The sequence below is a fragment of the Puma concolor genome, chromosome E3, assembly GCF_028749965.1.
Source record: "Puma concolor isolate L17-30 chromosome E3, mPumCon1.1.hap2, whole genome shotgun sequence".
NCBI classification, from domain to species: Eukaryota; Metazoa; Chordata; class Mammalia; order Carnivora; family Felidae; genus Puma; species Puma concolor.
Genome location: NC_141682.1, coordinates 27,321,126 through 27,334,742, shown reverse-complemented (window position 1 = coordinate 27,334,742; position 13,617 = coordinate 27,321,126). Strand labels below are relative to the sequence as shown.

Sequence of the window (13,617 nt, the reverse complement as noted above, 5' to 3'; positions counted from 1 at the left end):
AGATCCTGATTTCAACTCTTTGGACAAATACCCGGAGGTGGGATTGCTGGACTGCTGAATCATATGATCTGTTCTTTTTTTTTTTTTCTTTTGAGAGAGACAGCATGAGCAGGAAAGAGGGGCAGAGTGAGAGGGAGAGAAAGAATCTTAAAACAGGCTTCACATCCAGCCTAGAGCCCACTGTAGGGCTTGATCTCCTAATTGTGAGATCATGACTTGAGCCAAAATCAAGAGTCAGACGCTTAATTGACTGAGCCATCCTGGCACCCTGGTAGTTCTCCTCTTAATTTTTCAAGGAACCTCCATGCTGTTTTCCATAGTGGCTGTACCATTTTGCGGTCCTACCAACCGTGTACAAGGCTTTTAAAAGACTTCATTTTGTTTAGAAAAAAAATTTAAAGTCATTTTAAATGCAGAAATAAACATTTCCCCAGGCCAGCCTCTCTTCGGCAAACGGTGTCACTTTCGGAGCATTTTGAAGTAATCTGCTGTGGTGTTAGCAGCGGTCAGCCTCTTGGAGGACAGACTTCTCTATAACATTTGGTAGGACATACAGACTTGATTGAACAGGTTCAGTGTTACCAGTTCAGAGGCCTAATTTTGATTCAGTTAAAAATTGTAGGCAATGGAGGAGCTCCTGGGTGGCTCAGTCGGTTAAGTACCCGACTTCAGCTCAGGTCATGATCTCGTGGTTTTTGAGTTCAAGCCCCCTTCGGGCTCTGTGCTGACAGCTCAGGGCCTGGAGCCTGCTTTGGATTCTGTGTCTCCCTCTCTCTGTGCCCCTCCCCTGCTCACGCTCTTTCTTGCTAAAAAAAAGCAAAGGTTAAAAAAACAATAGTCACAAAATAGCTGGCTTACATGTAAGGCTTCCCCTAGTTAGCCAGCTCCATAAAGTCAGAGAGGGGCAAGAAAAATACAGTATTAACAGTTAGGAATCTCTGCTCTGGAACCAGACTGTCAGAGCTCAAGCCCTGGTTCCTCCACCTACCAGCAGTGCCACTTAACCATTCTGTGGCTCATCTGCCATCTGTGAAATTGGGGGTGGGGGGGGTGGTCATGATCATATCTAACTGGAACACAGAAAAGCTACGATAGCCACCATAAAACTTAGCTACTGTTATTCGTCTTTGTAGCCACCTCAGCGCCTGGCACACAGAAGGTGCTCAAACTGTAATCCAACCACCATGACTTACTGGGTGCTTGCCTGCGCCCAGCACTGTCCTAGAACCAGGGACAGGGCGGGGCACCGTTCACACTGTGTTCCCAGGGCAGTCCTGGCTGTGTATCGGCAAATACGGCAGATGAGGTGTCTGTCGTGCTGGGTTACAGGCGACGATGAAAGATAAGCATAAACAAGAGATATTGTGGGGCAGTTCACTGCGGGAGTGAGGAAGTCACTTGAGAACTGCACTGCAGAATTACAGACAGGACGGTCTGTGATGGAGACTGGGGGCCGGCGGTGAGCAAGGCTCTGACTGGCTGATCGGAGAAGGCCTCGCTGAGGAGCTGGCGTGTACGATGGGATCTGGAGGCTGTCGAGGAGCCAGTGTGGCCAAGTCTTGCAGATGAAGATTCCAGTCGGGGGGTGCGGTAGGGCCGGGAAGCCAGCCATCCTTGGCACGCGAGCTGCCGGCCGCAGCATCCTCTGCGCTTCCGTGGAGATGTGTGTGGGAGACCGGCCCCTGGGGACCGCCTCACCTGGGCTCCCTTCTGGTATCCAAGTCGCTCAGCCAGCGGCAGGACCAACAGCAGACTGGAAGGCGGGAGGAGAGTGAGTTTGGGGCATCCGTCCCCTGATGCGGCCGTGGGTTGGCAGCGGCCTTGTTCTTCTACCCGAGGCTGCGGCTCCTGCTAGGTGCCGTCTCCAGCTGCGGGTCTTGCACTTCCGGTCACGCCCCTACCCCCCTTGTGCTTTCAGTCCAGGGTCGGTAAGGGCTTCCTGCTGTCGTGAGGCCCCGGGTGCCTCGCCTGTCCTTCCTCTCCAGCTCCCTTCACGCTGCCCCTGTCTCGATGAATAATCCTTCTTGAACTGGTCCTCACAGAACCATTTTGAGCATGCCCACTGTGTCCTGGCAGGATTCTGAGTGGTCCAGCTGGGCCCAGGAGACATAAAGGTGCTGGCTGGAGTGAATGAAGGGCAAGGTGTGGCCACCGGGTGAGCAAGACGATGGCGGCAGAGCTGGGCACTGACTCTTGGCGGTAGGCCTCCATGGAGCATGTTCAGAAGGGGAGCCACAGAAATGCAGGCAGCTTGTTGGAAGTGAACTAAGTTGCTGGCTTCGTGGCATCCGGCACTTTCTTCCGATTCATTTCAGCATCTGAGGAACACCATTCTGCGCTCTGCCTCTTGGGTTTTTTCCTCTCCCAAGAGAGCGTCCTCACGTTAGCTGTTAATGTCACTGAACGCCCTGAAGAGCAAGGCTATATTTAATGCTGGTGCCCTTGCTGGTGACAGTGATCACTGGGGGCTTACGCAAAGCAGGTGGCTTCCGATGTTGGATCTGCTACAACACCCACAATCTTGCTTTTGGAGTCGGAGGAGCAGGACTTTTTACTGCTCTACACATACAACCAGTGTGTAATTTTGGAAACGGGCCATTAAGCTGACAGGTAACTTACCTCCCTCATTCCTTGGACCCAGAGAGGCTCTCCAAGCTCATCTCCCCAGACTGGGGCATGCTCGTCGGCAGGATGAACGTTATCCTGTCCATTTTCTCAGTGGTGTTTGAGCAGGCTTGTGAGTGGGCTCGCCTGCAAAGTAGCTGGCACTTCCATTCCCCGAGAGCTGCTAAAGGGAGGGACCCGGGCTTCTGTCCCGGTGGATTTTTTGTTTTTTTGGTTTCTCCTCCTGCTTCCTATCTAGCATTATTTATCCTTTTTTGGCTTTCCGCTAGGATCATCCAGAACATGGGGTCCTGTTCCTTGTCCGAGAGCTTCTCAACGTGATCCAGGACTACACCTGGGAGGACAACAGTGACGACAAAATCCGCATCTACACCTGTGTCCTGCACCTCCTATCCGCCATGAGCCAGGAGACCTATCTCTACCACATAGACAAAGGTAGCGGGGGCCCCTCCCACTGGACTACACCAAGCTGGAATTTCACGAAAGTCCAGTAAAATGTTTTTGTTTTTAAATCCCTTAGTGTTTTACGAACCAGAAACTTCTAGTCCAGGGTCTCACTACATGTGCCCAAGTAAGAACCTGAGCAGATCCCTGAGCCCCATCCTGCCCCTTCTCAATTGGGAACCCCAAGAAGAGGCCGGAGAATTTTGTCTATAACATATCCAAAATCATTTTGACGACCTGACAAGTTTAGGGGAGCACTCCAAGCACTCACTCCATGCTCTCTCTGGTGTGCTACAGAATAACCTAGAAAGGTGGTTTGATGTCCACAGGCATGAGCTTCTCCCAGGCCTGCCCCTAATCACAGACTCAGGTGGGACCCTGGGTGTTTTTACCTAGTTCTTCAGGTGATGCTGAGGCTCAGGGAATCCCTGTTTCAGATGCTCAGGAGGAAGGAGGTGGCCTTGCCTCCCCCACGTGCTACCAGCTATTCTGCATCTGCTGCCAGGAATTTGAAAGCAGACTTCTCACATCCTGGATGTAACACAGGACAGTCCCAATTCCAGACATCTGCCCACTGAGCCCAAGCACCCACCTGCTTGTCAGACCCTCCGTTCTAATTATCGGTTTTCCCACGATGGCCCTATTGTTGCGAAAAGTGCATTGGCCAGTAATTGCATACGTTAGGGTTTAAGCAATGGTCTCTCCACTTGGAAATTTCTGGAAACACATTTGCAGTGCTAAGGGAGGGCCTTCTGCTACAACTCTCACGCTTGCTCTAGCTGGCATTTGGGGAATAATAGTTAAGATGTAACTTAGGGAGGCAGGTTGATGTGGATGATGACAGCACCCAAGACTTGAGCTCCTACTGCGTGCCAAGGCCCACCCCAGACTCCACGGATCTTTCTTCTGTACTCCTTACGGCCCTGAAGCGTGTAAGACAGGCATTTACATCCCCATTTTATGTGTGAGCAAGGGGAGACTCCGAGAGACGCCATGGTTTACTCCAGGGCCTGTGGCCGGTTATTGGTGGAAGTGCAAGTCACACCCTGAACTGTGGAGCATGCGTCATGCTGCCTCCTTTTATAAAATAACAGTGTTTTAATTAAATCATAACATATGTCAGACATACAGCCAGTTGGAAAGCTCAATGAATCATCACAAAGTGAACACACCCAGGTAACCCCCACCCAGATCATGCCCCCACCCAGTCATCGCCCCCACTTTCCCCTCCAGGGCACACCACTCTGCTTCCAGCATCACAGATTAGTTTGTACGTTTTCGACTTTTGATGTCAGTGAAATCGTTTAGCAAGCATTCTTTGGTGTCGAGCCTCTTCCACTCGATACTCTGTGTGTGTGAGATTCACCTGTGCCGTGCATAGCTGGAGTGCATCCTTTTGCATTGCCGTGTAGTATTCCACCCGGTGACCATACCAGAATTTATTCATTCCCTCCGGGATGAACATTTGCATGTTTCCAACAGTCCTGGTTCTGGCTGTTGAGGGTAGTGCTGCTGTGAACACATTTTATACATGCTCTTGGTGTACATTTCCACTGGCAATATGCCTACAGGTGGAATTGATGGCTCATTGGATTTGCTTATGTTCGGCTTTGGTAGATACTGTCTCACAGTTTTCCAAAATGGTTATACCAATTGACACTCCCACTAGGCATGAATGAGTGTTCCCTTTGTTCCCTCCGTGTGGTCAGTCTTTTTCATTTTGGCTGTTTTAGTGAATGTAATTTGCATTTCTCAGCAATGAGATTGAGCACCTTTTCCTATATTTGTTGCCTTTTTTTATTTTTGAGAGAGAGAAGGGGGGGGAGGGGCAGAGCGAGGGAGACACAGAATCCAAAGCAGGCTCCAGGCTCTGAGCTGTCAGCACAGAGCCTGATGCAGGCCTCAAACCCACAAACCGCAAGATCGTGACCTGAGCTGAAGTCGGACACTTCACTGACTGAGCCACCCCGGCTCTCCTGTTGGTTGGCATTTTTATTTCCTTTTTTGCCAAGTGCACATGTAACAGTAGAGACACTTCTGAGGACCAGGCACTGACCTGGAATTGGGTCTGCAAACTTTGGGCCCTGTTAGAGGGGTAAGCCCTTTCCTGTCTCCTGTCCTCTCCTCATCCTCCTATTTGAGCAGATTCGTTTAACCCTCTGTCTAAACTATACAGCTGGCAGACTGGGAGCCAGAGTGCAAGCAAAGGGAGTGTGGCTATGTGCAATAGACAGGAGTCTAGATTTCTGGCTTTTAGAGAAGAAAATGGAAGCCTGGGTGGGTTGTTTTCCTTCTTTCTTGGCCCAGCTGTGTTTACTCTGGATGTGCAAGTGCGACCTGACAATTGTCTTAGGAGGAGAGAGGCCCAGGGGGCCAAGGGAGGCGCTTTTTTTCCCCACCCCTTTCTTACTCTAGGCAGCCTTTTACAGTGTTGAAACAGGTTAGAACTTCTCAAGAACTAGGGTCAAATTTTTTTTGCATTTACAAAGAATTCCTTTGCTACTTTCTTTCTAGATTAATCCGATGACATTCTGAGATCTCCTGGAGCAAGAACTCCAGTGCTCTCCTACAAATGTGAGAGAGTAGATGTGTTTGATGTGTGAGGGAAAGCTTCCTGTGTATGGAGTGTTCCTTTTTTATTTACTTTTTATTATATTCTTTTATTTGAGAGAGCGCATGCAAGTCGGGTAGAAGGGCAGAGGGAGAATCTCAAGCAGGCTCTACGCTCAGCGCGGTGCCTGACACGGGGCTCAATCCCACGACCCTGGAATCATGACCTGAGCTGAAATCAAGAGTCAGACACTCAACCAGCTGAGCCACCCAGGTGCCCCTGCATGTTTATTTAATATGCAGATAGTGTGTATCCAGCTAGTTGGAAGACCACAATCCAGGATGCCCCTGTGAAGCCAGTGTAGCCCCTTTGCTCCTCCATGTCACCTGCCAGGCCCTTGAAGCGTTCAGGGTCGTGATCGCAGGGCAAGACAGATGCAGGGATTGTGGGCTATTCTTAGTGGCCACCTGCCAGGGATATCATGTCTCCCTCAGGGGACTCTCGGGGCCACTATACACACTGGTCTGACCAACTTCCTTTTAATTCTCAACTTGGCCCTTTGCTCCCTCCATCATTATCAAGTATGGAAAACTCATCCTGCCCCCTAGCCCCTTTTCCCATTTGTCCAGTGAATTCAAGCTGTGGAGCTTAGCCTGTCCTTGTTAATTCCAGAGTTCCATCCCAAGCCTAGATTTCAGGATCCCATAACCCCTTGTACTGCCCCCTTCTGACATTCAGTACAGGCTTTTCAGTTTGCTGGTCTGCATCTGCTAATGGTCTGTGAGCTCTCTGAGGCAGGAACCAAATCAGCCTTGGCCCCCACTGGGTCCCCAGCTCCTAGCGTGGAATCTGGTGCAGAGCAGACCCTTACCCAGGAGGTGCAGTGTGTGTGTGCGCACGCGAGCAGCCTGCTCTGAACACACGCCTGGCCCGCCTGGGGAGTGTTGGCCATGGGCAGTCTTAGACCTTCTCTCTTTTCCAGTGCTGAGCTAATCAGAAAGAGTAGGTTCCAACCCGGAGTAAGACTGAGAATTTATGCCAAGAACTATTCTGGTCCTCAGCAGTGGATGTGAGAAATTCCTTCACCAGCTGCAGTTTTGCTGCCCTGCAAAATCAGGTGGTGGTGACTGGCTGAATCACATTCTTTTACAAGAATCACAGTCTGTTACATTCTTTTAAGAGAATAGCTGTCATCCTCTGAATGGTGGATAGTAGTTGAGACATAGGCCCATAAACAGGCAGAATTGGATGAGAGATTGCCTTTGGACAGAGAAGCCGGGGCGCAAGCAGACTGCTGGGGAGCAGTTGTTCATTATTCTTAGACAACAGGTCTGCAATCTGCTCACAAATGGTTTGGCTAGAAAAACCCATTATGTGTGAGTGTGTGTGTGTGTGGAGAGAGCAAGTGAGAGAGCTTGCACACAAGGAGCAAAATGGTGCCAGCTGGTGTTTCAAGGGGAGACAGGCAGGTATTCAATGTACTGCTTTGAAACAGCAACTAGAAATGTACATAAGACATGTCTGAAATTATCTTATCAATTAATTACTACATGCTTATTATCTGTCCCGTTCTCTTTTTTTGTTTATTTGTTTTTGAGAGAGTGAGAGATAGAGCACGAGCAGAGGACAGGCAGGGAGAAAGGGAGACACAGAATCCAACAGCTTGGAGCAGGTTCCAGGCTCCAAGCTGTCAGCACAGAGCCCAATGCAGGGCTCTAACCCATGGACCTGGAGATCATGACCTGAGCCGAAGTCGGACACCCAACCGACTGAGCCACCCAGGCGCCTCTGTCCCATTCTCTAAAAGATTCAGACAAATTGAAAGGAAATAATTAAAAATTGGTTCTTAAGCAACTATAAATTAGGAAATATACATGGATATATGTATATCTGTGTGCTATATTTATATAAAGGCTCTACTATGGATACTGTTCTGTCACTTTTTAAAAATTAATAGTAGCTTGGGGCATCTGATTGGCTCATTCCATTGAGTGTCCAGCTCTTGACTTCGGCTCAGGTTGTGATCTCATGGTTCACAGGTTCAAGCTCCACGTCCAGCTCTGCACTGACAGTACAGAGCTTCCTTGGGATTCTCTCTCTCCCTCTCTCTGCCCCTCCTCCACTCATGCACTCTCTTTTCAAAATAAATAAACTTAAAAAAAATAAAAATTAAAATTGATAGTATCTTGTAACTGTTACTAATAGTATAACATAGTATATGGTAATTAGCAACTATAGATCACATCATTTATTATCCTCCTAGTATTTAATATTGTAACAGAGCATTTAGTTAAAACTCTGTTGATCGACATTTACATTACTTCTCATTTCACCCTTTTAAACAAGTTTACAATGAACATACAATGAACATATGACGAATGCTGCTGTTTACAGCAAAACAACAAACATCACATATGTGCATCTTTGGGCACCTGCTGGATTATTTTCTTTAAAAAAAATTTTTTTTCAATATTTATTCTTGAGAGAGAGAGACAGAGCATGAGCATGAGCAGGGGAGGGGCAGAAAGAGAGGGAGACACAGAATCCGAAGCAGGCTCCAGGCTCTGAGCTGTCAGCACAGAGCCCGATGTGGGGCTCGAACTCACGAACTATGATATTATCACCTGAGCTGAAGTTGGATGCTTAACTGACTGAGCCACCCAGGCACCCCTTGATTATTTTCTTAAAATAAATAAATCCTTTGGAGTGGTCTCTGTAATCAGAGATCTCGACTTTTTTGTACTAAGACTTTACATTAAAAAAAATTGTTAAAATACACATAGTAATAAAGGTTACCATTTTAACTATCATTAAGTGTACAATTCAGTTTTATCAAGTATATTCAATGTTGTGAAGCCATTACCACCGTCCATTTCCAGAATTTTTTCATCATCCCAGCACTCTGTACCCAATACACAGTGACTTCCTGTTCCCTCCCTGTCTCCCCAGCCTGTGCTGACCTCCATTCTACTTCCTTCTATGGATTTACCTATTCTAATAGCTCGTAAAAGAGGAATCATGCAGTATTTGCCCTTTTGTGTCTGGCACATTTCACTTACAAAGATTTTAGGATTCATCCATGTTTTAACGTGTCAGAATTTCATTCCTTTTTATGATTAAATGATATTCCTTTGAATGGGCATACCACATTTTGCTCACTGCTCTGGTCTGTTCCATCAGTTGACTCCAACGACAGCCTCTATGGGGGAGACACCAAATTTCTGGCTGAAAACAACAAGCTGTGTGAAACGGTGATGGCTCAGATCCTGGAGCATCTGAAAACCTTGGCCAAGGATGAGGTAGGTGCCCTCTGCCTGTCCCCCTGCTGCTGCTTGCTCTGAGTGCACAAGTTTCTAGGGCAAACGTTGGTTCATTCTGGAAAGGAAACTCATTCACGTGAATAGTGTGTTTATGTGCAGACATGATGAGTGCTCCATCCGGGGCTTTTGCTCCTACTTTACTTGGTCACTCTCTGAAATGTTCTGCTTATTTCAGTTGTTTGCCTCTCCCACCAGAATTTAAGCTCCATGGGGACAGGGACCTTTCGCCATGAGTTTTGGAGACCTCCTTGTGCCTGAGGTTAAGTCTCTAGGGTCTGTCACTCACCACAGCATCCCCACACCCTGAGGCTGGCATACAGCAAATCCTTGACCACTACATACTGAATAAACAGCCTGTGCTTTGCCTGCGTTTTTTTCATGCCAAGGTACAAGTGCTGTGTTTGTTCTTACTGTACAGAAAAGGAGATGGAGGCTCAGAGAGGTTTCTCCACAGCCCTGGGTTTCCTCTGGTGAATGAACACCAGGGTCCCCACCTACAGACCTCCCAGCTTACAGTAGTAGTTTTTTAACGACTGCATTGCCCTCCTCAACCAAGGCCTTTCTGCTTATCTTGTAAGATAAGCATGTGGTTATTGTCCTCCTATGATGGTAGGTTCTGTTTTTCCAGCCTTTGTTCTACTTAAGTGTGGTGTTGATGACTCTGCATGCATTGTCTCACCTAAACCTCAGGACAGTCGGGTGAGGTGGGAACAGCTGTGCCTTTAAACTTTACAGGCAAGGACAAAATCCTGGAGTGGCAGCCACACGATATGTGGTCAAGGCAGTCTTCTGGAACCCATGTTCTTACCCACAGAATACACCAATGTATCAGATGCTAGATCTTTTACATTTTTAGAGCAGTTTTTCCATGTTCTCCATAAAGTTAGATGCTTAACTGATTTTAATGTTAATTTTCACTTAGTCCAATCTACAGAACTACCTGGTTCCCTTCCCGTTAGACCAATCATGACTTCCTTTTTTGCAGCTTCAACCCAAACATGTGGGTGACAGATGGTTCCCAGAAGCCCGTCTCAGGTTTGGCCGAGGCAGTTAGTTATTCAGACCGAGGCTCATCTCTGTTACTGTGTTAGGGGGTGGAGGCCGGCAGTACTTGAGGAGTCAGAGCTGACGCCTGACCTTTCTCTGCATTCTGTGGGTCAGCTGGCACTTGAATTTGTTTCTGCCTCCACATGCTCCCGGGGTCTTGCTATTTACTACTCCAAGCTGTCAGCTTGAAGCTCTGAGCATTTTGGGTTTTTTTATTCCCAACTGTCAAGAGACAACCTGACGGCTCGTTCTGGATTTCATCATGGCAGGCCCTGTTCTTGCCTGTGTCCTGCTCAATTCCCTTTCCCAAACCTAAGGCAGATTTTGGACTGCCTGCTTCCCAGTAGCTTTCTAAGCCTTCCCCTTCCTTCCCTTCATCAGATTCTCTGGTTCCTAGTTTTTGCTGCTGCATCCCCACCCCATCAAGTCCTTTGAATACAGAGTAAGATCAAACTGGATTTCAAGTTAAATTATTACTCATTTCCAGGGCTATATAAAACACCACCACTGCCCTTATCCCCCTGCCCCACCAGAAGACCACCAGAATATTACACAGCTGTGGGTGTACGCATGTGTGACATACATCTGTGTTCTGGGTTCCCATCATCCCCAGGGTGTCCAAGCAGGTGCTAGAGACAGAGGTATTTTTTCTGGACTCCATTCTCCAGCAGTCCCTGCCAAGTTCAGGGCCAGCCTTAGGGTTAGCAGTCCAAGAGGCAGAAGGAAAATACAGAACTGCTGCCCTGGGTCCAGAGTTGGTCACAGCCCTCTCTAGGGAGGGAGTGTACTTTGGGGGTGTCCCGCCAACCTGGGGACCCTTCTGGACACAGGGCTACAGAACTCTGGAGAAGTTAACACATTGAGGGCGCCTGGCTGTCTGGGCAAGGGGCAGAATCAGAACCCCAGTTTCTTCAGAGAAACTGGTTTATCAAACCAGTGAGTATTAGAAGAGGCCTTTCTCAAACACTCTTAGGGTTAAAGACCCAGCTTTCCTTTGCACAAATAGGTGGTTTTCAGGCGAGAGCTCTTTCTACCCCACGGAGTGGAGTCCTTCACCTTCAGCTTCCACTCGCTTCACTAGTCAGGTCCCCCTCTGCTCCTCTGCCGTGAAAAATTCTTTTTAGTACCTTTTCCTGATTTTTAAAACCCAGGGCCCTCAGAGCAATGGTATGTGTTTAACAGCTTACACTCAAGAAAAATTTGCCACATGGCTTGAAAATAAATACATTTCTTCAACTTGATGCAACAGGCTGGGTATAATCACAGGTGGCCACCAACAGCATAAACGACCATAGCCTAGAAAAATCCCAAGCTCACAATAAAAATAAACCTGAGAACTATATATATATAAATATGTAGTTATGTCCGGTCATCATCCTCCCACCTCCCTGCCCCATCATGCAGTTGCAGGTACCTGGTTTCAACTACGATCCACAAGCAAATTATCCTCCTCCTGACATCTCATTAGAAGGCTGGTAGTAGCCTAACACTACATCATTCACCTCATCTCATGTAGGCATTTTATCACCTTACATCCTAAGAAGAGCGAGTACAGTACAATATTTTGAAGACCACATTAACATAACTTTTTTTATTATAGAATTCTATTTTGTTAATTTCTTACTGTGCCTAATTTATAAACTGCCATAGGTATGTATGTATAGGAAAAAGCAGTATATATAAAGCTCGGTACTGTCTGTGGTTCCAGACATTTACTAGGGTGTCTTAGAATGTATACTTGCAGCTAAGGGAGTGGGAGGGGACAGTGCTGTAATTTAACGTTTATGTCTCTTTTTCTCTTGAAGGAGGGAGCATTGATGGTGATAATGACTCTGAATCAGGGTTCTGAGAAAACAGCAAAGTTGGAATTTTTCAACAGAACGTTTTAACTCCCCATAAATACCAGGGACATTAAATGAAAATGTCCTTCTATATATGCACATTTATTAGAAAAATATGGGTGGATCGAGCTAAAATGGAACAGATCATCCTTTTAACAGTGCAGTGTAAAATTCAGCACAGACAACCGTGTCATGGCAGGATCCCTGGAGATGGGATCTTCTCGAGTCTGGTCTCTGGGAAAAAGGGGTCAGATTCTTCTACCTAGTGGAGAGTGAAGCTTCATGCTGTTGAAAAACCCCAATGCTGATTGATGCCAGTCCTGAGTATCCCATCTCTCGTTGCTGGTAGCAGACCTACTTCCAAAATTGTCCCCTTAATCCACATGGAGTTGGCCATTTTACTCCTGAGTATGAAGTTGTTTATTTGGGTGTGGTGAAGCTGGGAATCATGCCAGACCCATGGAGCTTCCTGGAAATGACATTTCTCATAGGCAAAGAATGAAAAGCTCTTTTCTATTTAAAACCGTGGAGAAGAGGGGGGGGGGGGGCTCAAGGCCTGATTTGGTCCTCTCATAATGTGTTTGTGGTTTTCTGGGTCTTTGCTTGTTGGCTGGTATGACTTCTCATCCCTCAGATCTGTCTCTAATAATTTCACTTTTAAGGGGCTATGCACTTAAACCACATGTCGACTGAGCTTTTTAGGGTAAAATGTTTACTGGGAAGATCCAGAATGGAAAAATAGCCACTTGTTTGATATGGTCTCTCTTGTTTGACTTTAAAAAAAAACCTCTCCCACTTCAATGAAATGTGGTTCAAGGGCCTCTCTCAGGGGTGACTGTTTTAGTTGTATTTGAAATAGAATTTTCTTTTAGCTTCCTCTTGTAAGCAGAAAGGGTGCACTCTTGTAGTCCCAGCATCAGACCAGGGCCAGTTTTAAAAGGCAAGAAGGTTGGGCTGGAACTCAATGAATGGTCATCTCTGCCCAGGTTCCCGGTTGGGGTAGAACTGTATTGTCTCATTAAAGACCCCAAAGCAGGCAGTCAGGAGTTCCCTGTGCCTGCAGGCTTGGGCCCTGCACAGGATGACCCCACTCTTTGACTGTGATGTTGAGTCAGCTCAGCTTCTAGGACTGTCACCTGGTCCAGGCTGTTGCCAAAGCAGTCTCAACGGGGGGTGGGGGTGTCTCTTCCTTGCCATTCAGCCACCGTCACCCAGCTGTGCTGCTCCTTGGTCATTATTTTTTTCCTCCACCAAGATATTTTAAATTCTCACTTGGGAGAGGATGGCAGGAGGGGTTAAGTTGGTTCAGCAGTTAGCAGAGTCCAGGCCCCATGAATATTTGTGAAATGATGGACAGATGCATGATTAGTAGGCTGGTTTTGTCCACCTAGAGTAGTTGACAGAGGCAACTCTTAGCCTCTTCAGAGTCTGGATTCCTAATGTGATGCCAGCACTGAGTCTATGGGAATATCTTATCAGCTGGAGTGGGACAACTGGACCTCTGCGCTGTCATCTGTGAGCAAATTCCCCAAAGCTTTCTGAACTTGGAGGCCTCTACAACAATGGGAGTGGACTGGGTTCCTATTGCAGCCTTCAGAAAATTGGCACAAACTCAACAGCTTAAAACACTCATTATTTCATAGTTTGAGTTGGCGCTGGCTGGATTTTACAAGGTCAAAATCAAGATGTTGACTGACCAGCTTATTTTAGGGTGTTGGCAGACTTGAGTTCCATGCAGTTGTAGGACTGAAGTCCTGTTTCTTTGCTGGCTCTTGGCTAGAGGTTCTTA

The 13,617-nt window shown here is 47.3% G+C and overlaps 1 protein-coding gene and 1 long non-coding RNA gene across 3 annotated transcripts in view; one reads left to right on the top strand and one right to left on the bottom strand.

Moving 5' to 3' along the window:
- LOC147573082 (uncharacterized) overlaps positions 1-13,617 on the bottom strand; it is a 38,154-nt gene that overhangs the window by 15,085 nt on the left and 9,452 nt on the right. The gene's annotated exons all lie outside the window — the stretch shown is intronic.
- Positions 1-13,617, top strand: part of VPS35L (VPS35 endosomal protein sorting factor like) — a 118,424-nt gene that overhangs the window by 102,693 nt on the left and 2,114 nt on the right. The window contains exons 28-30 of one of the 2 annotated variants that reach the window (XR_015245701.1): positions 2,895-3,060; positions 5,584-5,643; positions 8,801-8,908. Coding sequence is in view for 1 of the 2 variants with exons in the window: in XM_086692934.1 (XP_086549060.1) it covers positions 2,895-3,060; positions 8,801-8,919 (285 nt within the window). In the remaining variant the exon portion in view is untranslated. Of the gene's footprint in view, positions 1-2,894; positions 3,061-5,583; positions 5,644-8,800; positions 8,920-13,617 lie in introns of those variants that run through there. The other variant, XM_086692934.1, reaches the window with a different exon arrangement.